A 26,563-nucleotide genomic window follows, 5' to 3' on the forward strand; every position below is an offset into this window, starting at 1 on the left:
AAAACAATCAGAGATTTTGCCTTTGATAAATATGATTGTAACACACAACAAAAGGGGACACGAATGTCCAATACGTTACAGATTTCTATTGACCATTTGTGTCATTGTAGCTTTTTGAAATCAGTTCCCAGTTGGCAGACACTAATACTCAACGAAGGGTCCCTTTTCAAGCTTTTCAAGTAAGTCACATTTACATTCTGGTTTCGTCTAGCAGTTCTGTTACACTCCGTATATATATATATATATATATAGAGAGAGAGAGAGAGAGAGAGAGAGAGAGAGAGAGAGAGAGAGAGAGAGAGAGAGAGAGAGAGAGAGAGAGAGAGAGAGAGAGAGAGAGAGACTTCCAATGAGCCTCTAACAAAAGAAAATTATAGCAATACTAGATATATTTAGCAATCATTAGTCACTTTACATGAAACCACTCAAACAAAAACACTCATTAGTATTGTAAAGGTAACTAGGTACAAAGTAATACGTCGAAGCAAAGATATGAAACTAGCTACTCTGATCGGACTCGCCAATATCGAATTCGATTAGTATTGTGACAACTAGGTCACATACATCGACGAATAGAGCAAGGACAATGTGTTGAATATTTCTTGGGAAATAATTCCATGATATCGTTGGCTGTTTGAGCCTCAAAAAATATGAATCCTTAATCAAGAATGCGGCTCCTGAGGAAGAATTTTGGACTCGCAAAAATGTTACAACTTTGCTTGTCTGCGTCTTATATAGACTCGTTGACGAATCTTCAAGGTAAATTACATTTTACGGTTTCGACAATCACAAACTTAAACAGACCGACAGAAAGAAATTATGGCTCCATTTATTCTTAGTACATGTATAGTACATTATTGTGACAATCAAACATATACATTCAATTTTTAACCAACAAAAGAATTTCCCTGAATCGTATCGATATCTCCCCCCGTCCTGCAGGTATCAAAGAATTTGGACCATCTTTAACATATTTACAGTCATACTTTGCCAACCTTTTAACTTCGTTCCTCTCCTCATTATAGCAGAGAGACAACTGTAAACGAATTACGTGTCCCAAAATGAAGAATTTCCATTATGTTCTGCTGGCGATATGTACGGCCATGGTGAGGTGTGAAGATGGCAAGTATGATCATTTGATATCGTCAGAACAAAATTCTTTGTTTCTTCCTTTGTGTTGCTCTCAAAGATATAGATTGTAGTTTACTCGTATTTATGATTCCTATATTTTTTACAGACTGTTTCATTCCCCCATGTCAAAACGGTGGCATAGGGACAGTGACAACTTATACCTGTGATTGCGCCGATGGCTATTCCGGCACAGATATCGTCAGATTCTGTTAAGTTAAAATGTGTATAGGTATTAGGTCTGCTGAATGGTACGTACGTACGTACCTACGTACGTACGTACGTACGTACGTATGTACGTATGTATGTATGTATGTATGTATGTATGTATGTATGTATGTATGTATGTATGTATGTATGTATGTATGTATGTATGTATGTATGTATGTATGTATGTATGTATGTATGTATGTATGTATGTATGTATGTATGTATGTATGTATGTATGTATGTATGTATGTATGTATGTATTTATGTATGTATGTATTATTTAAAACGTTTGATTTTAAACAAAAAACAAAGATCGCAATTTTTTTTCCGCAAAAATTATATTTAAAAAACGTTTATTCTTTGACAAACAACTGTTCTTTTCTTACATTACTTTGTAGACATAGACGAATGTGAATCGGAGCCTTGTCTAAATGGAGGAACATGTACTGATGACGTCAATGTATATACATGTGCATGTGCTGAGGGATATTCCGGAACAAACTGTGAAGTTGGTATGGCTGTGTGATTGATATTTTGCCAATTACGTTTTGTCATTTTTCGTTGCTTGATTGCAATGTATGCATAAAATATTGCCCATCTCAACTGTCATCGACCCCAGGCAATAAATAAATATTGTGTAATGGTTTGCAAGGTCTATTTGATCTTTCGAAGAACACTCGCTGAACCTAAACTTGATATGCACGATTATAATTCTCTATATATGATCCAAGATGAAACCCTCACCTAATTACATAGTCAGATATTCAGTACTAATTTGTTCCACCACAACATTCACTACTTCTCTTTAATTCTTAAATCCTAAGAGTCGAAGAACATGTCGGCACCCGCTAAATCGCTCACTCGATAAAACGCGATAAAAACACATTTTCATGACTACATATGTTATATCATTTCGATTAATCATAGCCAATCTATGATAGATGTTCTTTCCACGCTGCGAATGAACGATCCTAAAAGTATGTTTTATCGACTGATCCCGCAATTGGTTCAGGAAAGCGGTCAATATCAATAACCTCTAACACATTTCAAGATTGATAGAGCATTCTCAAACGGCAGCAATTTTGTTCCGTTCACTAGTAAGGGGACATGTAATGATTTGTTTTTATTTCACACTACGATAGAACCAGTGACAGAAGGAGAGGGTATTTTTCCATATTTGATCGCAGTTACATCTGTTGGATACATTCTAACTTTGATAACACGATTGGAACTAAGATTGGAAAATTGGATCTTTATATTTTTCAGATTCCTCAAAAGTGTTAGGTGACATATAGCTGAATCTTTCAATATTACAAATTACTCATAAATAACTCGTGAGCAGTTAGCTCGCTTGTGATTATTAACTATAGCCGAACCGAGCTCAATGTTTTTACGATGTGTCATTTTTTCCCAATGATTAAAAATACTAGCTTGCATGATGTCATCATTTCCAAGTCTCAATGACCTGATACTCATAAAGCTGACTATATCATTCACCGCGATTCGTTCCCAATTGAGGGGACGTGGCTTTACACATGCGCAAGTGTTGGCTGCATTGCTTCGACAGTTTTATTTGGTTTCACCTACAAAAAATTTCTCTTATTTCTATACTCACATAGCACCCGAGACAGAAGAGGAAGTCCCCCCTGAGGGTACGTATTTTTTTCAATGTTCTATTTTAGTCCCCACGGACACCGTCCGGGGGGACTTATAGGTTTGGTCATGTCCGTGCGTCCGTCCGTGCGTGCGTCCGTCCGTGCGTCCGTCCGTGCGTCCGTCCGTTCACGCAGATATCTCAGAGACGCCTGGAGCGATTTCGTTCAAACTTGGTACAAGGATAGTACCCTACCTCATACAGATGCACGTCGATTTGTTTCACAATGCGATCAAATTTGGCGGTGTTAGAGGACTTTTTAGTTTTCACCTCCATAGACTCCCATGTATAAGGCAGTCAGTCCATAGACTCCCATGTATAAGGCCGTCCATAGACTCCCATGTATAAGGCAGTCCATAGACTCCCATGTATAAGGCAGTCCATAGACTCCCATGTATAAGGCAGTCCATAGACTCCCATGTATAAGGCCGTCCATAGACTCCCATGTATAAGGCGGTCCATAGACTCCCATGTATAAGGCAGTCCATAGACTCCCATGTATAAGGAAGTCCATAGACTCCCATGTATAAGGCAGTCCATAGACTCCCATGTATAAGGCCGTCCATAGACTCCCATGTATAAGGTGGTCCATAGACTCCATGTATAAGGCAGTCCATAGACTCCATGTATAAGGAAGTCCATAGACTCCCATGTATAAGGCAGTCCATAGACTCCCATGTATAAGGCGGTCTATAGACTCCCATGTATAAGCAGTCCATAGACTCCCATGTATAAGGAAGTCCATAGACTCCCATGTATAAGGCAGTCCATAGACTCCCACGTATAAGGCAGTCCATAGACTCCCATGTATAAGGCCAAGAAAAATAAAAATTTAGTTTCTCATAGTATTCATATTGCAAAAAGGATGCAGTGACACAGTTTTTAGTCCCCACAGATAAAGTTCAGGGGGCTCATAGATTGGGTCATGTCAGTCCGTGAGTCCATCCATGTGAGTCCATCCGTTCACGCAGATATCTTAGACACTTTGACAAATGTCACGTGACCTTGGTGACCTTTGACCTCAAATATACATATTTGTCCATAACTCAGTAATCACTAATGCTACACCCTTCATATTTGGTATGATGGGACAGCTTATGACGCCACATATTGTTCCTCATTAATTATGTGCATATCTAATTTTGAGCGAGCCAATAGAGCCAGAGGTCTGATTTTCGGTTTGTAGGGATAACTTAGCAATACAATTTTTTTGACAAAATGTCACGTGACCTCAATGACCCTTGACCTCTAATATACATATTTGTGCATAACTCAGTAACCACAAGTGCTACACTCTTCATATTTGGTATGAATGGACACCTTATGACGCCACATATTGTACCTCATTAATTATGCGCATATCTAATTTTGAGCGAGCCGATAGAGCTAGAGGTCTGATTTTTGGTATATATGGATAACTTAGCAATACAATTTTTTTGACAAAATGTCACGTGACCTTGGTGACCTTTGACCTCAAATATACATATTTGTCCATAACTCAGTAACCGCAAGTGCTAGACCCTTCATATTTGGTATGATGGGACAGCTTATGACGCCACATATTGTACCTCATTAATTATGCGCATATCTAACTTTGAGCGAGCCAATAGAGCTAGAGGTCTGATTTTTGGTATGTAGGGATAACTTAGCAATACAATTTTTTTGACATGTCATGTGACCTCGGTGACCTTTGACCTCAAATATACATATTTGTCCATAACTCAGGAACCATTAATGCTACACCCTTCATATTTGGTATGATGGGACACCTTATGACGCCACATATTGTACCTCATTAATTATGTGCATATCTAATTTGAGCAAGCCAATAGAGGTAAATGTACGATTTTTAGTATATAGGGATAGACTATAGGATAGAAATTTTTGACAAAATGTCATGTGACCTCTATAACCTTTTACCTACAATACACGATAATGTCAATAAATAAGTAACCACAAGTGCTATGTCCTTTATATTGAGTAGGATGGAAGAACTTATGACAACACATGCTTAACCTCGTTAATTATGCCCATATATAATTGTGGCCAAGCCAATAGAGCTGGAGGTCTGAATTTTGGCATATATGGATTAATTAGCAATACAATGTTTGTTTTTTCAAAATGTCACGTGACCTTGATGACCTTTGACCTTCAATATGCATATATATGCATATCTCAGTAACCACAAGTTCTTTACGCTTTGATTTTGATAGGATAATAGACCTTAAGATGTCACATCTTGTACCTCATTTATTATGCACATATGTATTTCTTGGCTGGCCAATACAACTAGAGGTCTGATCTTTTTTCCTGATTTAGAACCATAACTTATACATGCCTCTTGTTTCAAATTGGGAACAATGACATAGACCTATGTGTCCATAGATCTGAACATATACACTCCAGTGATACTTCTTAATGACATCATTTCCCTGCCCCATCAAGACTAATACTCCTATTACAAGTGGGGACTATGTCATTGACAATGACTTGTCTATTTTAGGTATACCTCAATTTTATCCCTTGTAGCCAGTATGCATACGGTTATTACGTGAAGAGCGTGAAAAAACTCCATCGCTCTTGAAAATGAAATAAATGTGACAGTGTTACCAAACAGAAGGGAGAACTACGCCTGTGATATCATTGTGACGTATCGATAACCGTTAGGTGATTGAATGTGAAATATATTTTGCATTTGTATCAAAGTCTCAATGATATGTTTTAAACTAATCATTAATAATTTAAAATTTTGTAGTTGACCCCTTCATTTTCGTTTACGCTAACAAGCCATTATCAGTTTTCAACACCACGGGCATGTCCAAAATAACAGTTTTGTGTTCAAAATGGATGTCTAGCTACTAGATTAAGGCTACAATGACTTAATGTATTAAGCGTTATCCTTGTGTTAACTATATTGGGAAAATGCGATTTTTGTTTTCGAAAAACCAAGACGGTGAAAAGCTCCTTACACCAGGAGCTTTAAAATGAACCACACGAAGGGTAGAGCAGAAAAGAAATGTAAAAGTTTAAGCGTCCAAATATGTGTCCACAAGGCGCATTCTACCTTAAGGGTTATTATGAGTTTTAAAATGAGTCTTCTGAATAAAGAAATTGATAATTATTTTATTTTCCTCCACTACAGTGCCAGTTCCGACTGAAGCGGTACTTCCAGACGGTCAGTATTCGTACACGGCATCTTATAATCCTAGTTACACCTGGTCGCTTTGAGCAACTCTTGAAAAAAGGCCCGCCATTTAGAAAGAAATATTTTGATGCTTGGGCAAGGAGCTACTTGAACTATTTATTGGATGTACCGTATGTCTAATAATCTTGTTAATCTGGAAAAAACAATGTAAACCTTTAGCAGATAAAGCACTTAAAAAGTAATAAATTGATAACTTTTCTTATACTTAAAAGATCAATCCAAGCTAGTAATGTTGAACGGATTCCTATAATTACATTTTCGTCAATCAAGGCTAAGATAATTATTATTACATTTTCTTTCAGTCACTGTCATACCTACATTGGAACGTAAGTGTACTTATGTATTACTTATTTATGAATTTAATGCTTCATTTCTGATATCGTTGAATATCATCGTTGTTAGTATCAAGATTATCCGACTTTTTTCTTTTATTCCATACCCCCCCGCTGTCTTATCTCAATGAACTGCACTGTTTTATGAACTAAGAATAATAAATAAGCTTATGTTATTCTGAAAATACTAAATGTTTCAGCGTTTGCCCATTTCAGTAGAGATTGATTATATTGTTGGTGGGTAACATAACTGTGTTAAATGTGTCTTTACATAAAGCTTGTGAGTTTCCTGTGAAGGTGTCCAACGTTGCCAAGGGCAAAAAGGTCACGCAGAGCAGCACCAACAAGAAAGCAAAGGGGGATCCCGAGAAAGCGGTTGATGGGAGCAGAAACGGAAAGATGAAAAAGGGAAAATTCTGTACCCAAACTGATAAGAGTTCGAGCCATACTGGGTTGTCGATCTGGGAAAGACCTATGATATCTATGAAGTGGTTATTTATTCCATAACTGACTGCTGCAGTAAGTACTAACAAAGAGCAAATAACACAAATATGCACGTGTATGAGAGAGAGAGAGAGAGAGAGAGAGAGAGAGAGAGAGAGAGAGAGAGAGAGAGAGAGAGAGAGAGAGAGAGAGAGAGAGAGAGAGAGAGAGAGAGAGAGAGAGAGAGAGAGAGAGAGAGAGAGAGTTGAATTTTTGGCGCAATTTTGACCTTTTTTCTGCCGTCTTGAAGTCAATCACAACTCTCAAACAGACATAATTTGCTAATTGCTTTATTAAATTTACTGCAAGTGAAAATCTGTCTTGCAACTAATGATTTGTCAATTTTATCTTGAATTTTAGCCGGTCGTACCAAGAACGCCGTCGTGCGTGTGGGAGACGATCCCGACTTCCTTGACAACCCCCAATGCGGCAGACAGTTGATTGGTCGTCTGGCACGAGCTAATCCAGCCAGGGTTCGATGTGGATGCCCTATTCCAATGACAGGGCGCTATGTTAGTATTCAGCTTGCGGACACTGAGAAGCCACTCTCTTTATGCGAAGTGGAAGTGATGGCTGGTTGAAGTTCAAAGTTCAACTCTATGTCTTGTGAATGACAACCACACACTTTCCAAGTCGTTCGAACTCTCTTCACGGGTGATTTGAACACAATAGCACGCTTGATTCTTATTTATTTACACTTGTTGGAACTCAAAGAGGGACTACACACCAGATTTTCGCAAAGTCATTAATAACATCAATAATTGAAAATATTGAGGATACTCTTGTCATCAAAATATTTCATTTTTATTTCTTCATGAGAGAGGTCTACGAAATATAATTACAAGTAAAACCAATATGAAACGTTTTTCAGTAAGACATTCGCTTGTACAGAAATTTACTCTTGACACAACTGTATCACTTTGTCGCGGGATCTTCAAATAACTGGAAACATTTACTCCTCCTTTGAAAATAAAGGTTTTGACTGTACAGACTGCAAAGTAGTTTGCTTGTCGACTTTTTAATGCTTACGTCAAAAACCTCTTACATTGCTTCAAACACCGCTGACAACAGTAACAATATTACATTGCATCTCTTCGCGATAGTTGACAAAGCGAAATTCACCATGATTGGGCAAATGAAGGCAAGCAATATGAATATACGATTGTTTAAAGAATAATTGATGTCTTTCTGATCAGAACATGAGCAACCATTTTATTCCTTGACTTTGAAGTTCTAAATTCGGTCAACTAATATGGACCAATTTGTCATTAGGGTAGCACTCGAGTGGGAAAATGTCAATGGAAATTCAACGAAAACTGAACATAGAGATTGTTCAATTTGCTTTGATTTCTTTTGTATTTGTAATACAGTCATTATTACGTTGGAATATTTGGGAAAGCTATTGCCTGATGATGTGACTATAAAAACAAACGTATAGCGTGTAGGGACACATTGGCATAATTCGATGTGGTTACCACAACTTCTGTAAACGCAGGTGACCTGGAAAAAATGCTGATACATTGTAAGTAAATTTTTTCTGACACAAAACGGGCAAATACGGGAGAATTTGCATTTCTCCGTCTCTCCACCCGGTGATTGGAACCGTTTGCCTTCTATACAGTTACTCTGTTCTTTACGAAATTGAATACTTCATTGAAACAACAACATAGACAATACATGAACCTTGAATTCTTTTGTTGCATTCAACAAAACAACCAGCCGTGCAACGAACGGCGCTCATGATCAATCGAACATTCGTAGTGATATAATGAATTGCGTACGTATACAAGTTGACATTTTGGTGTGAGAACATGTGCCGTCCACGTGATGATATTGAGGGGATGCATTAATAGACAGCCTGTTGTTAATCTATACTCATATTATGTATTTCGCATGAGGGTTCATGCTCTGATACGTAAATCGGAAATTCATGATGTATGACTGATTGCTGAGATGGCTTTATGTTATCACGTTCATTTGTCAGTTGCAAAGGACGCAGCCGTTGTCCTTGGAAATTATTTGTGTTTTATTCTGTGTAGAATGAGAAGGGACACATTATTTGGCGTGCCCTAATATAAATTTACTGTAAATATGTTATATTTCTACCTGCCAAAAAGAGAAAGATTACAGACTGAGACATAATTTCGGGCACACACGAAAAATATGTTCGTTGGCAAAGATAAATTCACTGACCTCGATATTTAGAACTGCATAAATGCAAAACTGTTGGATATGTTAGGATGCTACGAACGACGGATATTAAAGTTTGCGTGTTTTTGGTCGATAAACACTTATTCATTTGACATACTCTACTTTCTACAAAATCATGTAAACAACATTTTTGGAAAGTACTTTGCGAGCGAGCGAGCGAGCGAGAGAGAGAGACAGAGAGAGGGACACAGACAGACAGACAGACAGACGTTGGGAGAGAGAGAGCGAGCGAGCGAGCGAGAGAGAGAGACAGAGAGAGGGACACAGACAGACAGACAGACAGACGTGGGGAAAAAGAGAGGCTAATCGTTACAGGGCACATTATGTCACCAAAATCATGTGTAGTGATAAAGGCAGCGAGCCAGCATACCCATTTCAGAAATCGTAATGAACAACAGGTGCTTTAATGTCGATATAGACTTTAGTCGTTCGAAGAATATTTAAAATGTGAGTCCAATCGAAAACTATTTTTCAAACTACTCTCTTTCTAAGATTTGAAGAGTCCTCCACCCTCTAGCTTTCTATATCCAAACCTTCAAAGTCTTTTCTAATCCTCTCAAAGTGTACAAATTCTCCCATCCGATGGGGTCTCTCTTGTTAACGCCCTCACAGTTGATTTGGTGAAGAGACTATTTTTTTCAAAAATAGTCTCTTAGCAAAATAATATGACAACTTTCCCTGTATGCAGCGAAGAAAAATGTTCTCTGCCAGCTGACATAAAATAAAATTTCCACCGTCCAGTAGGAAATGGCATTCAAACATTCTTTACACGAATAGTTTTCTTGGCTTCCTATTATCTGATAAAACAAGAAAAATGATTTCTCACAAAAGACTATCCTCCTCTCCTTATGTGATAAGTTCATTAGCTGTATCTTCTTGCGATTTTTCCGTTAGTTTTGATTGAAATGATCACTGGCTCATGTTGAATAGCCTGTCAAATAACAGAGAATCGCATATTATTCGGAAACATTACGTGCCCTACAACTAAATAACATGTGATTTTACAACGAAATTTTCAATTTTTGTCCGGACAGAAATACAAATTCTGTTGACACGCGGATTGCAACGTAGGCATTCTTCTGCACCTGCGCGAGCCATTCACAGCGATTTCAAAATAAATATTCATTGCTTATGCCCGGTACTACGTCGTAGTCCATTGTCCGAGCAATCCACGACGCAATGTTGTTTTGATCCCACAATAAACGTGAACTTGTACATCTGGCGTGATCGCGGCGTCAACATTATCTGCGTTCTCCCCAGCACGCTGAGCATGCCAGACATCAACAAACGAGCTCGGAAGGGCAACACGTTTGAACAAAAATTAGCAGTTTTATGTGGCTATTATAACATCACTAATCATGTTTATTTCTTCGTAAAACAACATTTTGCAACAAATATGAGCCTCCAACATGGAATTTTCCGAGGTAAAAAATGGTCAAAAGTTACAAATAATGGCCCTTTATGTGATAATTCCAGCAAAAACATAAAATGGCACTAGTACGTTTATTACAAATTGTTGAAATTCTAGGTAAAGTAACATATGTAAGTTGTCATATTCAAAAAAACGGAAACATTTCGATAAGCAGACTTTTCGGTTAAACATTGTTGGAACGTTTATAGTTATGAACGAAAAATCAAGGTACCCATTGTATGTGAACACATGCATAAAGGCATGTGCTGCAGTTTTGAGCCTAAGTCAGTCCAAAGATGGCAAAAACACGATACAGTTTGATATAGCTGGTTCATGGTTTAATGTTCGATATAATATTCACAGATGTATGGTTATGTACAAAGCAAGCGGTGAGACATTATGCAATGATAGAAGAAAATGATTATTCTAATAAGTAAGAATAGTACAATAAGATTAAAAATGACAGTTCAATTGTTTATGTAAATGCACACATACGTCAGAGTCAAGTCGCAAATTCACAAGCCTTATTATCTTGAATATCTCGGCAAATCTTAAATAATTTTACAAAGGCTCTATCTCATTTGAATTATTTCAGAAAACTATCTAATTATTTGATAAACACAATACAACTTTATACAATACAACCTGCACATCTCCAAATGATACGATTATTTCTGTACCTAAGTATCTTATCCTAAATGTACGTAAATATGTTTTAAATGAAGACAAAATCTTTTCAAGCGCTTAACTCTTTGGAGAAGGAAACGAGTTAACTACTTGCATTAACTTCTATTATATTCAGGTAGTGGCAAGACTTTGGACTTTTTGAATACAAAATCTTCAGTTGCAGCTTGTCGACCAATTATATAGCGGTCGTTTTGTTTTTGAGTATAGAAGCCGCTGCTAAAGAGCTGACTCTTTGTAATTGAAAATAACTGTACATTAAATAGTCGTCATTGTTTTAACCCAAAAATACGTCATCCTCATAATTTATAAGACTTGTTCTTCATGCTCACCGGATAGTCAAAATACTCGTCAAGTAAAAGACAGAAACAAAGTAGGTTTTCTCTTCTCACTCTAAAAACATATCTCAAAACTGTGAGAATGAGCGATGAAATGTTTCATTTACACTTGAAGGTAGAACGCGCCTCGGGGACAGATAGTCGGACTCTCAAATTTCTACAATTCTTCTCTGATCTACCACTTGTGGGGGTCATTTTAAAACTCTTGACGAAAGAAAAATTTTGACTGGCTTAGTTTTTAAAAAATCAAAAATTTGATTTTCCCCCACAAAGTTAACATAGGAATGGCTGCCATCTTGAATTTTAAATATCGCAATATTTTGGGTACTTTGTTTCGCTAGTTCCAAACTTTGTAAGGTGACCCCCGATATTTATTGTTGATTTGGTAAGAGAATGGTTGAAAGTTTCATTCAGGAAAGTTTGAGCGAAAATTTAAGTCTTTCGCTTAAAGTGTCTGTGTAACAATATCAAACAAGTCTGTGCAGTTGAAAAGGACACGTTCACATTGTACTTGTGAGCTCTCAGACTGAAAGACTCAGTCGTGTGAGGTACACCGGAACATTCCAAGAGAAGCAGAAGAGACACAACGCATGCCTGGAAACTTCAATACTTGTACATGAGATGTTCATATCCCTTCATGTCTTCAGCGTATACTTTTTCAAACTCTTTGTTCTGCGCAATTGTCAAGTAATTCTTCCAGTCTCCAACCATACCTGTTATACGCAACGACAAGAATGTTAATTGTTAACTATGAAGATGAAGACCTAAGATAATCACACCGATCATTTAATCAATCAATCTCTGTCTGTCTGTCTGTCTATCTATCTATCTATCTATCTATCTATCTATCTATCTATCTATCTATCTATCTATCTATCTATCTATCTATCTATCTATCTATCTATCTATCTGTCTGTCTGTCTGTCTGTCTGTCTATCTTTCTCTGTTTGACTGCCTACCTAGCTACTTACCTATCTACCTACCTACCTACCTAGAACCCTTTTACAGTATGTGTCTGTTGAGGTAGAATGAACGCCAGTTTTTACGATTGGTTTCTAATCTACCACTTGTGGGGGCTCATTTTAAAGCCTTGTGCACAAGAAAACTTACAACGTCTCAATTTTTCGAAAATCGAAATTTTTACTGGTCTCAATTGATTTAAGACGGTGATGGCGGCCATTTTGAATTTCAGATATCGGTAAATGTCAGATGTACTTTATTTCTCTAGTACAAAACTTGCCACAATGATCCCAGATTTTTTAAATCTTGATTTGCCAAGAGAATTGTTAAAAGATTTATTGAGGACAGTTTGAGCGAAACTGTCAGTTTTTTTCTCTTTCGAGGTGCATACTACCTTAAACATGTTAAACATCTCTTCCCAAGAGAAAAAAAAGCCCGTAAACGAGAAAATTTAACATAATTCTTACTGCATGTAATATTTACGATTCATCTAGTATCTTTGGAGCGGATACTTCATTTTACTTTTTCATCAAATATCTCGTTACATAAACTGTTCATATGAACTCACCCTTCCTTTGCCAGGCGCCTGCATTTTTCTCCTTGTAGAATGGCGTGGCCGAAGTCTCATAAGACTTCTTCATCTCCTTAAAACTGGAAACACGCACTACGTCATCCACTTGCTCGTCGGTCAGGTTCTTGCCAAGAAATTTAGAGATTCTTCTGACGGCGTCCTTTGTGTCCTGTGAACAATAAAATGAAAGCACTAGGTCATTATTTTCAGATATGTCTGCTTTGTAAGTTAGTGTACTTTAGGGCCAATAAGATAATAAGTAAGAAAATAAGTAAGTATATAAATAAACAAATAAATAAATAAAAATACGTTAATAAATAACTTGCTCCAAATGACAGTATTAGAACACATAAATATCATACGTATACAGGTAAGTACCTTTCAGCAACAAGATCTTCAAAAATCCATTTAATCTACAAGCATCTATGGCAATTTCAGATGTGACAAGCTTTACGATTGGCCATTTTCATGAAACGTCCCGACCTCATGTTCTGGTATTTTAACTGATATATATAATAAAATATTATCAAGTATTCATATCCAGCAGACTTGGGTACTACATTTCTGCTGAAACTTATATTTACGCAAGGATGTCAATTGCCGTCGCTGCAAAACGTTGGAGTTTCAATACCACTTTTAACTACAAAGATAAAAGGTCATGCAGGGTTCATGACAAGGGTTAGTGAAGCTAGACTTCAAGACGATGTATCGAGTCGTAGTTACTTACTTTCTTAATTTCTTCATACGTTAAACTTAGCCACCACGGTTCGTCCATATACTTTGCACATTTCTTGGTGTGTTCAAAGACAGAGCCGAAGTTCGCTGTGAAGATATTTCAAACAAGTGAGTCACTCGCGGGACTACAGGGTAGACCATCCAAGCTAGACAGTTCCTATGTGGTACGTTTTCTTTTTGTGCAGTACACAGTTGTGAAGATAGCATAGTTGATAAAATACCTGTTAGATGTTCGATAAATGCTAACTCGAACATTTGCATTAATATTTAACCTTAAAAATAAAAAATTCAAAACATTCAACAACTTTAGTAACTCTGGTATTTCATAAGATAGTGTCCATGGAAACGTCTGGTAAAGTCACGCGAACATTGTATAATTTAGTGCGGTGATTTGTGCTGATTATCGCACTTGTGCGAGACGCCGTGTATAAGTCACGCGAAGGTTAGAGTGTGGAACAGGTACACAAAAGCAGGTGATAAGTTGAAATCGGGGGCATGGTACCGGGGCAAGGAAACCACAAACGATGACTGGACAACATTTAGGGCTTCAGTACCAAAGTGGGGGAAAGTTCAGTGCGTTGAATTGTTCAGGGGATTGGATCGATTTGCTCTGACAAAAAAAAACAAACATTGTAAACATGTCCTTATGAGCTGTTAATCGGTAAATTTGGCTATCTACTCTCTGCAAGACATGTGCGATATCTATTCAAAGGAATTTAAAGCTGAGAGTTATGATGATAATGATGGTGGTGTTAGTGATGATGATGATAGTGGTTGTGGTGGTAGTGGTAATGGCAGCTGTTGTGGTGGTGGTGATGACGATGATAGTGGTGGTTGTGGAATGGTGATGATGATGATGATGATGATGATGATGATGATGATGATGATGATGATGATGATGATGACACACTTACCATTGCCTTTCAAGAACTCTTCGAAGTATTTATCCCAAGGGACAGGTACATGATACTTTGCTGACTTGTGGTGCTCAAATATGGAAACAAGAACATCTTTTGGATCTCTCCTGATATAGACAGTCTGTTCAAAAGAAAGCGGTGAAAGCAATCAACGAAACAACGCAAAACATTGCTATGGATCAAAATAACTGCAGCGTTTACCCGAATAACAAATGCTGTTGCTTGTTTCCGGCATTGCCATTTTCAAGTTAGATTTGTGCACACAATAAATAGATAATGTGACCTGCAATATCCAATTGACAACGTTTCATTACATGTATTTGGGAATTGGCGATGACGTAAAGTTATTGAGTGATTGATTGATTTATTGATTGATTGATTGAGTAACCAAAAATTATCTGCACAGCAGAAATATTATTAAACTGATACCGTGCTGTTTGTGCTTTCGAAATCTACAAAGCAGAGAATTAAGGGAGATTTCGTCTCTAGGACAGACATTCATTCTCTCATTTTTTCCAAAGCCTGATCTACGAGGACGCGAAAAATATTTATGTGCTATTTTTAATAACTACTCCGAGCCATCCACGATAGTAAAAAGATGAAATTTGTCTATGGAAGAATGAAACTTTATCAGGCAAAATAGACTCCCAGTTTTTTTTTCAAATTATTGTTTTGTGACAGTCTTACGTCTATGTTCGAATCGTTTCACTAAAAGAAAATGAACCCAAGTGATATTCTACAGTGTTACGATAGAAGTCACAGTCAAGAGCCGAAAGATGAACCCTCGATAATTGGAGTAAATATGAACTAAAGACGTACTTTGGGTTTCTTCTGAAAGAACTGCTTTGGAAGATAGTCCGTCTGGAGATGAGACTGGAGCACTCTCGGCGATGGTTTATCGTTAATCCACAACTCAATAAACGATTTTGGAACAACGATCCCATCTGCTTCTAGATCAGGGTCGCCACTGGAAGGACCTGCTTCAATATTGGCAAGCTTTTGATGTATGTCGGTCTTTTCAATGACGCTTAGGTCATCGATATTCACGATAGCTGTCAAGATCGTGTTTACCCATGCCGTACCTGTGTCAATGAGACGGAAATAAGTGTAACTATTGATGATATTTACGTTATCTTAGTTCTATATAATAACTTGATAAAATTTATTATTCTGTCTCCAGTATTTAATTATTAAAAACATCAGCCGTTTAATTACAACTAGACTGGCCCAAGTCATTCGGCGTTTCTCGAGCGTAAATGTACGCTTCAGTTAATGGCTGGAGTGGACCATCGCGTTAACCGCACGATTTACTCTTTTTTGATCTTTCTGTGCCCATAGACCTGGGGCAAGTATACATCACAACGCATTTTGCTGCAATACGCATGTGCCCTTGTACTTTATCAGAGAAAGAATAAAATGATGCAATCGAGAGGTCATCAGACGATGCAAGACGTTGGTCCTAAGCGTCACCTGGTAGAAGAATAACTCGAATATTCTGATGTCTCAGAGTACGTGAATCCATCACTACTTTGTTCATGGTAGGTACGTGAGAGTAACTTTTGATAATATATTGTTTCAGTTCTGTAAATCTAGATTTACTACTTCCTGCAGTGTAATTAAAGTAGAACGCGCCTCGGGGGACAGAAATTTGGGCTTTCAAGATTTTTAGAATTCTTTTCTGATCTACCACTTGTGGGGGCTCATTTAAAAGCTCTTGCGATAGGGAAAAATTCATCGTCTTAGCTTTTTTGAAAATCGAAAATTGTATTTTCCCCCTAGAGTTGACAAAGGGATGGTGGCCATTTGAATTTCAAATATCGAGAAATTTCAAGTTTATTTTTCTCTCTAGTATCAAAGTTTGCACGGTGACCCCTGACTTTTTATTCTTGCTTCGGTAAGAGAATGGCCGTAAGTTTCGCTGAGGAAAGTTGAGCAAAAGTTTAAGTCTTTCACTTTCGAGGCGCACATTACTTTAAATACAACCTTGCTCGAACATCGTGTTGTATGCAATATTATTGATGTCAAACGCATTTTGGTCTAGAACAATATTCAGTTGTCAATAACAACAACAAACATAGAACACATATATCAAAGGACATGATTTTTTGTAATTAGAACGAATGTAATGGAACTGGTTGTAAAAGTTGCAGCGAACGAAGCTTATCGGACAGCAAATAAGCTACTCGAAATGCTTGCTAGTTTAATATGTTCTTCGATTCAGATGACACATCTAAGAATACAAAATTGTTATATGTCTATATGTGTCCACTGTTGCGCTCTATCTCTCTGTCTATCTGTCTCTGTCTCTGTCTGTGTCCTCTCTCTCTCCTCTCTCTCTCTCTCTCTCTCTCTCTCTCTCTCTCTCTCTCTCTCTCTCTCTCTCTCTCTCTCTCTCTCTCTCTCTCTCTCTCTCCAATGACACATAAAAATTTGCCAAGTCACGCGCAGAGTGTGCCTGCACGGGACAGTACTCGCATTATCAAACTGATAAGATCATCTATTTGCGAATAGCGGAGGAAGGCACCGCTTGGCTTGACCCTTGCTCAGCGATGTGAGTTTTTGAGATGAGTTGGAGGCAAAGGTTTCGGAGAACAATGTTTGAGGAGATCATGCATCAATGGTTGGAAAAATTAATTCATGTCTAATCTTTTGCTATCTTAATCGGAAAATCACGTAGCATTGAAGGTTAATACACATCATGGACGAATATTTTAAATTAACTGAAGATTTTCAAATCTTGCTTTTTTTTACTGTATTACAGCCTGTGTGGACTTGATAGGAAAGCTATGGTGAAATTACTGTTTTTATGATTTCGTTTTGAGAAACCGCAAATGTCATTTTTACAAGGATTTAATGCATTAAAAGTTCTACAATTTTTTTACCATGAAATACATGTAAGATTTTGGCTATTTGATCTCCCGTTTCGATTTTATCTTTAGCAAAGGAATGAATTTTATCTAGCATTCGATTACCATTACCTTATATCTCGAATTATTAACCTTAGTTTAATTTGACATTATACTGGATTCAGCCTATATGTGAAATGTGTTATTTAGCGACAGATGATATAAATACTGTATATTGTATAGTTGTATCGTATAAACTTCTGTTGTATGAAGACAATCCATTAGAAAATTATAATGCTTTAGCCTATATGTACACGTTCTGTGCTGTCGTAGGTTATACATTTGTACATTTGAGTATTATGCAGATTTGCAACCGTTGGTGAAGGACTAAAAGACATTTCACAAGACTAAAATAAAATATCTCTGACAGGAATTAGGTATCGTCAGTTGATGAAAATTAATGATTTTCCCGAGATCTTTAAAAGCTTGAATGACTGCCCAGCTTACAGTGTTGTCGCTGTTCAATTCTGATAAGGTCGGTCGTTATCAAGCACTTAGATATCTATTTAATCTTACAAGCCTCTGTTTGGTACCATCAAGTCACGCGCCGGGAGTATAATGCTGATAAAGGAAGATCTTGATACTAGGTGTCGTGAGACAGCTGAACTCTGCTCTTTGATGCCGGTTGCCCGTTACTATTAGCATATGTCTCTGCTGCCGAAAAGCTGAGCGTCTAGGCGACAGCAGGTGAATGTTTTTACATTTCATATTGTATTGTATTGTATTGTGAGATACATGGTACAGAAGCAAATGATTTCACGAGTACAACTTCGATATTCGAACTGCCTAGTTTCAAGTAACATTTCGTTGCATTTACCCCTATCTTAAGACCAACGTATCAAAACCAAAGATAGAAAGAATGGTTACAGTCTTGTCATATTAATAACCAACGTACAATCATCTTTGCTTGTTCAACTCATTCAAATTTTCATTTTACCACAGGGTTCTTCAATGTCAAAAAGTAAGGTAGACTTGTGGAATGAAAATTCATTGTGTCTTTTTCTCGTAAGGTTACTTGATTTCAGCGAGATTTTATCAAATTCAACTAGTGATGGGAATATTCTTTATATTATTAACAATATTTCATATATTACAAGTTTGACTTTTTGACATTCAGAGCAAGAACCTGATTCGCCGGTTTTTGACCGATAGCACTGAGGAGGTTCCGCCCTATCTCAAATCTGACAGTTGAAAAATTCTACAGAGGCAATTACCCGTGATTGCAGTCACGTGCGGGGATTAAACAGTACCCCTCAGATAAGATATAAACGCTGTTGCTGGTCTGATGTCAAGTGGGTCCATATTTTAAAGTGTGTTGTGCCAAACTATTCCTGTCCACAGTTGCTAATTTTGGAATGCGAATCATCGTACTTTGATGAAATGGTCAAAAGGTTTGTTTTCGCGCCCCTTGCTACCCATTAGGGTCACCCATTGACCCGATACTGATACAGTTAACGGCAACAAAAGAATATACGATGTAAATTCAATCGAAAACTTGGCTGTTCACTTGCGCAGTTGGATAATAATAATAATAATATTTATTGCTTTAAAAACGCCTTCCATGTAAAAGACATCTCAAGGCGCATTACATTTCAGTTATAAAAATAGAGCAATGGAAAATGGTTAAAAATCACACAAGTAACTCTCTTTAAAAAGGTAAGTTTTTAAATGAGACTTAAAAACGTTAAAATTATCAACACATCGGAGTTTCGATGGCAGCCTGTTCCACAGCCGCGGAGCACAAACAGAAAACGACCTATCACCGTAAAACACAGTGTTAGCGATCGGCTGGTGTAAACTGATCGCTGCACCATCAGCAGTCGACCGAAGAGAGCGCCCCAAATTACGAACGCATACAAGCTCTTTTATGTATCTCGGCGCCGTATCGTTTAAAGCCTTGTACGTTAAGCATAAAATTTTAAATTCTGTTCGCTTATAAATAGGTAGCCAGTGTAAACTACGTAGTACTGGTTGAATGGGATCTGCTTTCTTTATTTTTAGTACTAGACGCGCAGCTGAATTTTGTATCAGTTGTAACTTCCTAATTTGATAATTAGGAAGGCCAAACATTAAACTATTACAGTAATCGAGTCTTGATGTAACAAACGCATGTACTAATTTTTCTGCAGAACTTGTATCAAGAAGATTACGGATTTTTCCAATTTTCCATAAAGCAAATGAAGCAGACTTACATAAATTTGTGATATAGCATACAAGATCCATATTGTTTTGCTCGTACAAGCGACGAGAAAACCATAACCTCTTAAACAAGTTCGTAACCATGAACGTATAATTACATGAAATAAATGTAGAATGTTTTTTTTGCATATTTATTTCCATAGCTCCATTGTCCCGCTACAGGAGATGTGAAAAAGTTTGAATTCTTTAGCTATGATACTCATTGCCTGAACAATGTTAATGCCAACGACAAATGCATAACACATATCTTAATACAAGAACATAACGTGTACGAATGTTTTCAGGTTTTCTGCCTTACATTATTCAAACAAAAGACACATCCATTTTCTAATGAGCATGAGTAGAAAGACATAACGTTGGGTGAATATCAGCTTTACATTGTCAACAGTTGCCGAGCAGCAATGTCAATGACAATATGTGAACTTTTTTTTATATGGATACTTATTGAGGCAGAATGCGCCTCGCAGATAGATATTTCACTCTCAAACTATTGAATATATTATTAGAAACTTTGTTCGAGGAAAGTTCGAGCAAGAGTTTGTCTTTATTTTCGAGGCGCAAACTATCTTAAATACACCGTACGCGTGTTGATGAACTATAAACGTTCACAGCATGCACAGTTATCGATAGAATAACTGTATATTAGGATGTCGTTAAGATGCTTAGGTAGCAACTGACTGGCTCTATAACAGTTACTCTTCACCTTATCACACTGACTTGACGAGCGACAAGCTGTATGCTGACAAGTCGTATCATAAAATGTCCATCGCTACATTTCTGCATATCCTACGCTATATTGCTGTTACTTGGAAACAGCTCTGCCATCGAGTAAAAAAATATGCAGACTTTTACATGTTTTTGACTTTATACCTGACTTAACCTTTCAGCTTGTTATTCTAGGTTGAAAATCGCTACATCACAAAATTTGTCCACTAGGGTTTAAAATGAAGTCTGATAAAACACCTTGACGATGCCCCGCAACTGTGACACTGTCTGTGGATGGGAGGTAATTCAATATGTATTATCATTGGTTGAAGAAAGTTTGATCAAAAGTTTAAGTCTTTTGTTTTCTAGGCGCAAAAATTATATGTGGTAAATGTATATCAATGCGTATTCAAATCATCAATAGTCATTTGTGCATGCAAAATGCAAAAAGTACACGCATTATGTTCAGCTCATTCGATGCCCTTTGTAGGAAACGACTTGAAATACGTACAATGCAAATCCTCAAAAGGCCTTACCTGATCTAGCATAGCTGAGGAGGAAAACATCATCGTCCCTGATTTCAAAATCTCTAACAAGTGTCTCGATGGTATTTTTAGCCAAAAAAGTCGGTAGGAGGTACCCAGGTCTGAAGTAGTAGGAACGCTTCCATGGTGGTTGGGCCTCTACGTCTACCATTTTAGATTTGTCTTAGAGAGACGCGCCGTTTACAAACTAGAATCGCTCGCTAGGGTCCTGTCGGCTGTCTGAGCGAAATTTCTACGATTCGGCATATATAGCGCCCGGAGGCAGAGTCGTTAATCATTGTCTATGGAATTGTAAATTCACTGGTTAACTGCCAAGCATACAAGTAGCGTCATTGCCATTGTGGTGAATGTATATCAGACAAATACAGCCCTAATGAACCCGTGTTCCCTGCGTACCTGGCCCACAACTTGTTGAGCTGAATGGTCTCCTTGCCAGCATAAAATTGCAAACTGATGTTATTGTGGGCATGTTGAGGAAGATTGCTCCTGGACAGGTATTCTAAATCTCAATTTTTTACAACTTTTTTCTGATCTACAACTTGTAATGCATACAGGTAACACAAAGATGGCGGCCATTTTGAATTTCAAATATTGGTGAATGTCAGATATTTGTTTCTCTAGTACCAACCTTTGCACAGAGACCCCTGATTTTTATTCTTGATTTGGTAAGAGAGCAATTGAAATTTTATTCAGAAAAGTATAAGGAAAAGTCTAAGCTTTTTTAAAGGCACGTACTACATGATATGTAGAATGTACCTCTGGCACAGTATTTCAAATTAGTATAATCTTACGATATTTTTATGCAAGGGCTTCCATTAGTTATTCTGATTTCGATATACTGCCCTACTTGTAAATTTATGAAAATTCAATACTAACAGGAAACGGAGGTCATAATTCAAGTATGCATAAGTTGTGTTCTACCGTAAGGATGGGTCAATAAATCTCAATGTGAAATTTAAATTTTAAATCAAAGAAACTGGTTTTCAGATGCTTTATTAATCATGATACAACAAACACTTGGCGCTGAATAAGTCTATGAGAAAGGCCCAGAAAGTTAGGATGATTCATGTATGAAGGGACAGTGCTTTCTGACCTTAAGGTTACGGGTCTGAAATACATGGAGCCTTGCTTCTGCTGGTAGACACATAACGACATTTCGCAACAAGGAGAGGAATGTAAGAGATAGTTCATATTGGTAAGTCACAGCGCAGTATTCCTCGATGACTTTTGAACAAAACTGAATCAACTTGTTGAGCACCACTCTGAGTCTACAGCTATTTTCTCCCAAGACCTTTGGACCTCAGAGTAGCTAGGCTTTGGTTTGTAAAACTGGTTTTCTGAAAGTCCAACTGCCCTTCTTTCCCCGAAGCATGTCGCTAGTGTTGGGACGAGCCCTGTCTATTGGAATGCCTTTGTCTTTCTGCATAGCTAGATGCTGTAGCTAGCTTTCAGAGCTATTTTTGATTCTCTGTCAACGACGGACTTTTCCTTTTCATTTGGGATTCACAAACCGGTGAGGCATTTGCTGAATAAAAAATGTAGAAGCCTCTGCTTCCGACCTCTAGTAGTGTTCAATATACAGTCCATCCTCCTTTTCTCATCCTTGATCTTCACTCTTATTCCTGGCATATGCATGGAGATGTCCCTTTTCTCTAGGAACTGTCAACACTATGATAAAAACGTTCTTCGTGGTTTCTCAATAGATATTAATATTCACCCTTTGGCAGTCTCTACAAATTATGGAGCGAACGCAATTCCATGTCCCAGTGAAAGAGTGGCGTAACTCATGTTTTGGTCAAAATTTAGCTGCTATAGGCCTATATATATTTCTTCAGGAATGTGAAATGCATCTTTTTGTGAAAATTTTGTGTAAAAAAGTCAACATAACTCATGTTGCCATAGGGACGTAACTTGAGTTACGCCCCTTTTGCACGAGGAAGTCAGTGCACTAAGGGCGTAACGCCGTACTTACGGCCTGTCTTGCACGGGCAAAATGAATAAAAAACATCACAATGTAAAAACTAGTGTAAGTGGTCCAAACAGAGGTTGAATAAAGCCAAAGAAATATAGGATACTGAATGACAGCATTGATGACTTCTATACAGCACTGAAACCAGTCCGTAGTCCAGTCTGTTTTCACAAAAATAGACAGCTCATTATAAATGTTGAAAATGAAATTTCAATCCCTGACAGGAATTGGTTATAAATAAATTGATTTGCCTGTTGTTAAAAAACTAAAAATAGTTCCTGTTGTACTTTGTTTCCGATTAATTCACTCTAGGGTGGTCGTTATCTAGAACTTCCATATCTGAGCGGACAATCATCCTTTGTGTACAATCATCAAGTCACACGCCATGATTACTATGTAGATACAGGTAGTGCTGAATACAAGGTGCTGTCTGACACGGCTGAACTTTGCTCTTTGGATAAGGTTACTGGTTGGTGCTAGCATATTATGCTGATGACTTAAACTTGCCCTGGGGGAAAAGAGGATTCACGAAAAACGATATTTTATGCTGTATTGTGAGGCACCTGATACAGAAATAAAGGATTTAATGACCACGGCTTCGAAATTCGAACACTGCAGCTTGAAAGAGCTCCTATTCTTGAATGAAGCGCCTACTCCTAAGATTGGTGTGTTAAAGGCTTAGAATGAAAAAAGAATCTAAGTTTTTCAACATTTATATGTTAAATTAATTACATGTTCAGTATATAAAGTCACTTCTGCTACTACATGTATTTTCAGAAAAATGTTTTCGATGTAGTACAAGAAGATAAAATGTAAAAAAATTGTAATAAATCCATAAACGGCAAGTTATTGTTCTCTTCATTGATAATTGTTTGATTTCCACGACCGTTATTAAAATCACACTGTATGACTTGAGATCATTGCCGATCATAAAATTGAGTTCGAAACTAGGAATGTTTCAAAGGTTTCTCATACTATCTAGATGATTTATTTACGTTCTGGTTGACATGTATGGAAAGAACCTGGGGCGACAGTTATTAACCAATAGCAATGCGAAGCCTAAGCCCTATCTCGAACCTAAAGTTAATAAACCTTTTTTGTCGTTGACCTTTGATGTATGTCACTTACAGGGATTGAGCAGTGCCCTGAAGAAAAGGCGTACACATCGTTACGGGTCAGATGTCAAGTGGGTCCATATTTAAAGTGTATATAGCGAAGTATGCCCATCCGTGTTTGATAATTTTGGAAACTAAATCCTTGAACTTGCATAAAATGGTCAGAGATATATGTTTCTATGCCCAGTATGAACTATATGGGTCTCCCACTGGCCTCGTACCTGATATAGTGTACAGTAATAAAGTAATGAAAGTATTTGGGTCACCGTGAACCACTCACTCATACCTGACAGTGTACGTACAGTAGTGAGGATAAAATGGGCAACGGGAAAACCAAGGATATTTACAAATGGGACAAGGGCGAGAGAACTGTCAAAATAAAACACCGAGACTTTCCTCTAACCCGAGCGCATTAATGAATTTAGCGGTCAGGACGGAACTCTGTTTTTCATATTATGATACCAATAAAAGTCACATTTAGGTCGGAGATACCGTTTGGCCCTGGAACATCAACAGACACACTACATATAATGTAAAGAACAATGACGGACGCATTCGAGAGTGACACTACAGGTCATCCTCAAATTCGTTCCCTTGGGTTTTCTTATTCTACAAGTAAGTGACCAATGACAGATCACTCCGCTCAAAATTGCTCGCATTGAACAGAAGTTTGTAGATTGGTCCCAGCCGCTTACCTTTTCGCAGCAGCAGTTACTAGTTGGGCCAGCGTTCACAGCACGATCTACGCAACAGTCTACAATAGTTTATTTCTTCAATTTACTGTGTTTTGATATTTATACGCCCACAGACTTGGAACAAATATAAAATCAGCCATATTGTCAAGATATCATGAAACTATACAATGTTGATAGCGCTGTGTTTGCTCCATGACAGAGTCACTGTGCAAAAGAACGCGCATATGCGCCTATGTCGACTGCTGCCTGTATTTCATTCTGTAAGTTCTTTTCTTCAAAAAACAATAAAATTTATAGCGACGAAAATTGCTTCAGATGTACAACATACACTTAATGTAGACGATTAGATGAATTCAAATTTATGTTTTAGCTGCTATTTTGCCAAGATATTCGTGAATGTCTGTTTTCTTACCATTGCACACGTTAAACGGCTTAACAACAAGTGGAGTATTATTTTAGTACCTGCGTCTGTAACATCTGGATTTTCGTCGTACAGTAAGTTCCGGTATTAGTTTTTGATGGCCTATAACACTTTTATCAATAACTCAATTAATATATGGAAGATTATAATAAGGATACGAAGTCCCTAGATTGGAAACAATTCACATTTTTTTTAGTCTTCTCACTAAACGTACAAGTAAGAGGTTGCATACCGACGAATGATATGGCGTATGTTCTGCATGTCCTGTTGCATGCAGGATTTGTTTAAGACAGGGCTGCCACTATACAATGTCAAATTCATGAAATAGTATCATTTATCCATAAGCTTAAGGGTTTAAACACAAGTCTATCACACAAAATCCTCTTGATGCAAACAATTGCAGGTGACAAATTTTCTTGTGAAATGTTTTAATGCAAAGTCTGTTTTCAAACTTCACCGGGCAAACGGCGAAACGATTCATGAATCGCATTGAGATATCGCGCATCGCTCTCTATCTCTACGAAACAGTCTTACCTGATCTAGCGTAGCTGAGGAGAAAAACATCACCATCTCTGATCTCAAAGTCTCTGACGAGTGTCTCAATGGTGTTTCTAGCCATGAAAGTCGGTAGCAGATACCCAGGTTTGAAGTAATAGGACCGCTTCCATGGTGGCTGGACCTCAACGTCTACCATTTTAATGTATACTACAGAGCTGTACAGTTTATAAATCTACAATTGCTCGCTTGGCTGCTGTCGGTTGTCTGAGCCTCAATCCTACAAGTCAGTGGATATATTGTAATCTGGAGGCAGAGCTGTTAAATATTGACAAGGAGTTTGTTGGAGAATGCACGTAGCAAATTTAGGTCAGCCAGGTACGCTCTTGGAGTACCTGTATTCGTGTTCGATGGGTACTCACCTGATATGCACAGCCAACAGCTTCGTATACCTGTCAACATTAAATTGCATATTCATATCGCTGGGTACTCTTCAATCTATGGTTCTCGCATGCGTGCTTGGTTGTCACTGAATGTTCATTTGAGTGACAGTTTTTTCCTCCGTTGAAAGTTGTGTTCACTTTATCATTTTTTTTAGATAAAGCAGATGGCAAACCTTCCGCCGTATGGTAGAATGCACCTCGGGCACGGTATTTCATAGTCTCAGTCAAACG

The 26,563-nt window shown here is 37.6% G+C and overlaps 2 protein-coding genes and 1 long non-coding RNA gene across 4 annotated transcripts; 2 read left to right on the forward strand and 1 right to left on the reverse strand.

The window, feature by feature from the left end:
* Positions 1–73: 73 nt before the first annotated feature.
* Positions 74–1,339, forward strand: LOC139148748 (uncharacterized). Its single transcript, XR_011555998.1, has 3 exons — positions 74–179; positions 1,029–1,122; positions 1,238–1,339. It is a non-coding gene; the product is annotated as an uncharacterized lncRNA (long non-coding RNA).
* Positions 1,340–1,350: 11 nt separating this feature from the next.
* On the forward strand, positions 1,351–8,010 carry LOC139150447 (uncharacterized). Its single transcript, XM_070722827.1, has 7 exons — positions 1,351–1,360; positions 1,737–1,850; positions 2,958–2,990; positions 6,135–6,167; positions 6,500–6,523; positions 6,807–7,048; positions 7,373–8,010. Exons 1-6 carry the CDS (start codon positions 1,351–1,353, stop codon positions 7,034–7,036), a joined length of 444 nt encoding a protein of 147 aa, XP_070578928.1. The 3' UTR covers positions 7,037–7,048; positions 7,373–8,010.
* A 2,940-nt stretch (positions 8,011–10,950) lies between these two features.
* On the reverse strand, positions 10,951–26,318 carry LOC139121984 (sulfotransferase 1A3-like). Of its 2 annotated transcripts, none has more exons than XM_070687330.1 (6): positions 25,929–26,318; positions 15,659–15,921; positions 14,837–14,960; positions 13,915–14,009; positions 13,185–13,356; positions 10,951–12,369 (listed from the first exon to the last, which is right to left on the reverse strand). In XM_070687330.1, the coding sequence occupies exons 1-6, from the start codon at positions 26,086–26,088 to the stop codon at positions 12,260–12,262; spliced, it is 924 nt and encodes a 307-aa protein (XP_070543431.1). In that variant the 5' UTR covers positions 26,089–26,318; the 3' UTR covers positions 10,951–12,259. The 2 variants fall into 2 exon arrangements, with proteins under 2 accessions (XP_070543431.1, XP_070543424.1); XM_070687323.1 differs by lacking the exon at positions 25,929–26,318 and adding an exon at positions 21,186–21,415.
* Between the last annotated feature and the right edge of the window lie 245 nt (positions 26,319–26,563).

Source organism: Ptychodera flava, chromosome 2 (genome assembly GCF_041260155.1).
Source record: "Ptychodera flava strain L36383 chromosome 2, AS_Pfla_20210202, whole genome shotgun sequence".
Taxonomy (NCBI): domain Eukaryota; kingdom Metazoa; phylum Hemichordata; class Enteropneusta; family Ptychoderidae; genus Ptychodera; species Ptychodera flava.

Coding starts and splice junctions, on each gene's coding strand:
- LOC139121984 (XM_070687330.1), bottom strand. CDS start 26,088: ATGGTAGACGTTGAGGTCCAGCCACCATGGAAGCGGTCCTATTACTTC. Junction 13,357..13,914: donor CGTATGAAGAAATTAAGAAA/GTAAGTAACTAC, acceptor TATTGTTCACAG/GACACAAAGGACGCCGTCAG. Junction 12,370..13,184: donor AGGCGCCTGGCAAAGGAAGG/GTGAGTTCATAT, acceptor TGCGTATAACAG/GTATGGTTGGAGACTGGAAG.
- LOC139150447 (XM_070722827.1), top strand. Junction 2,991..6,134: donor AGAGGAAGTCCCCCCTGAGG/GTACGTATTTTT, acceptor CCTCCACTACAG/TGCCAGTTCCGACTGAAGCG. Junction 6,168..6,499: donor TGAAGCGGTACTTCCAGACG/GTCAGTATTCGT, acceptor ATTTTCTTTCAG/TCACTGTCATACCTACATTG.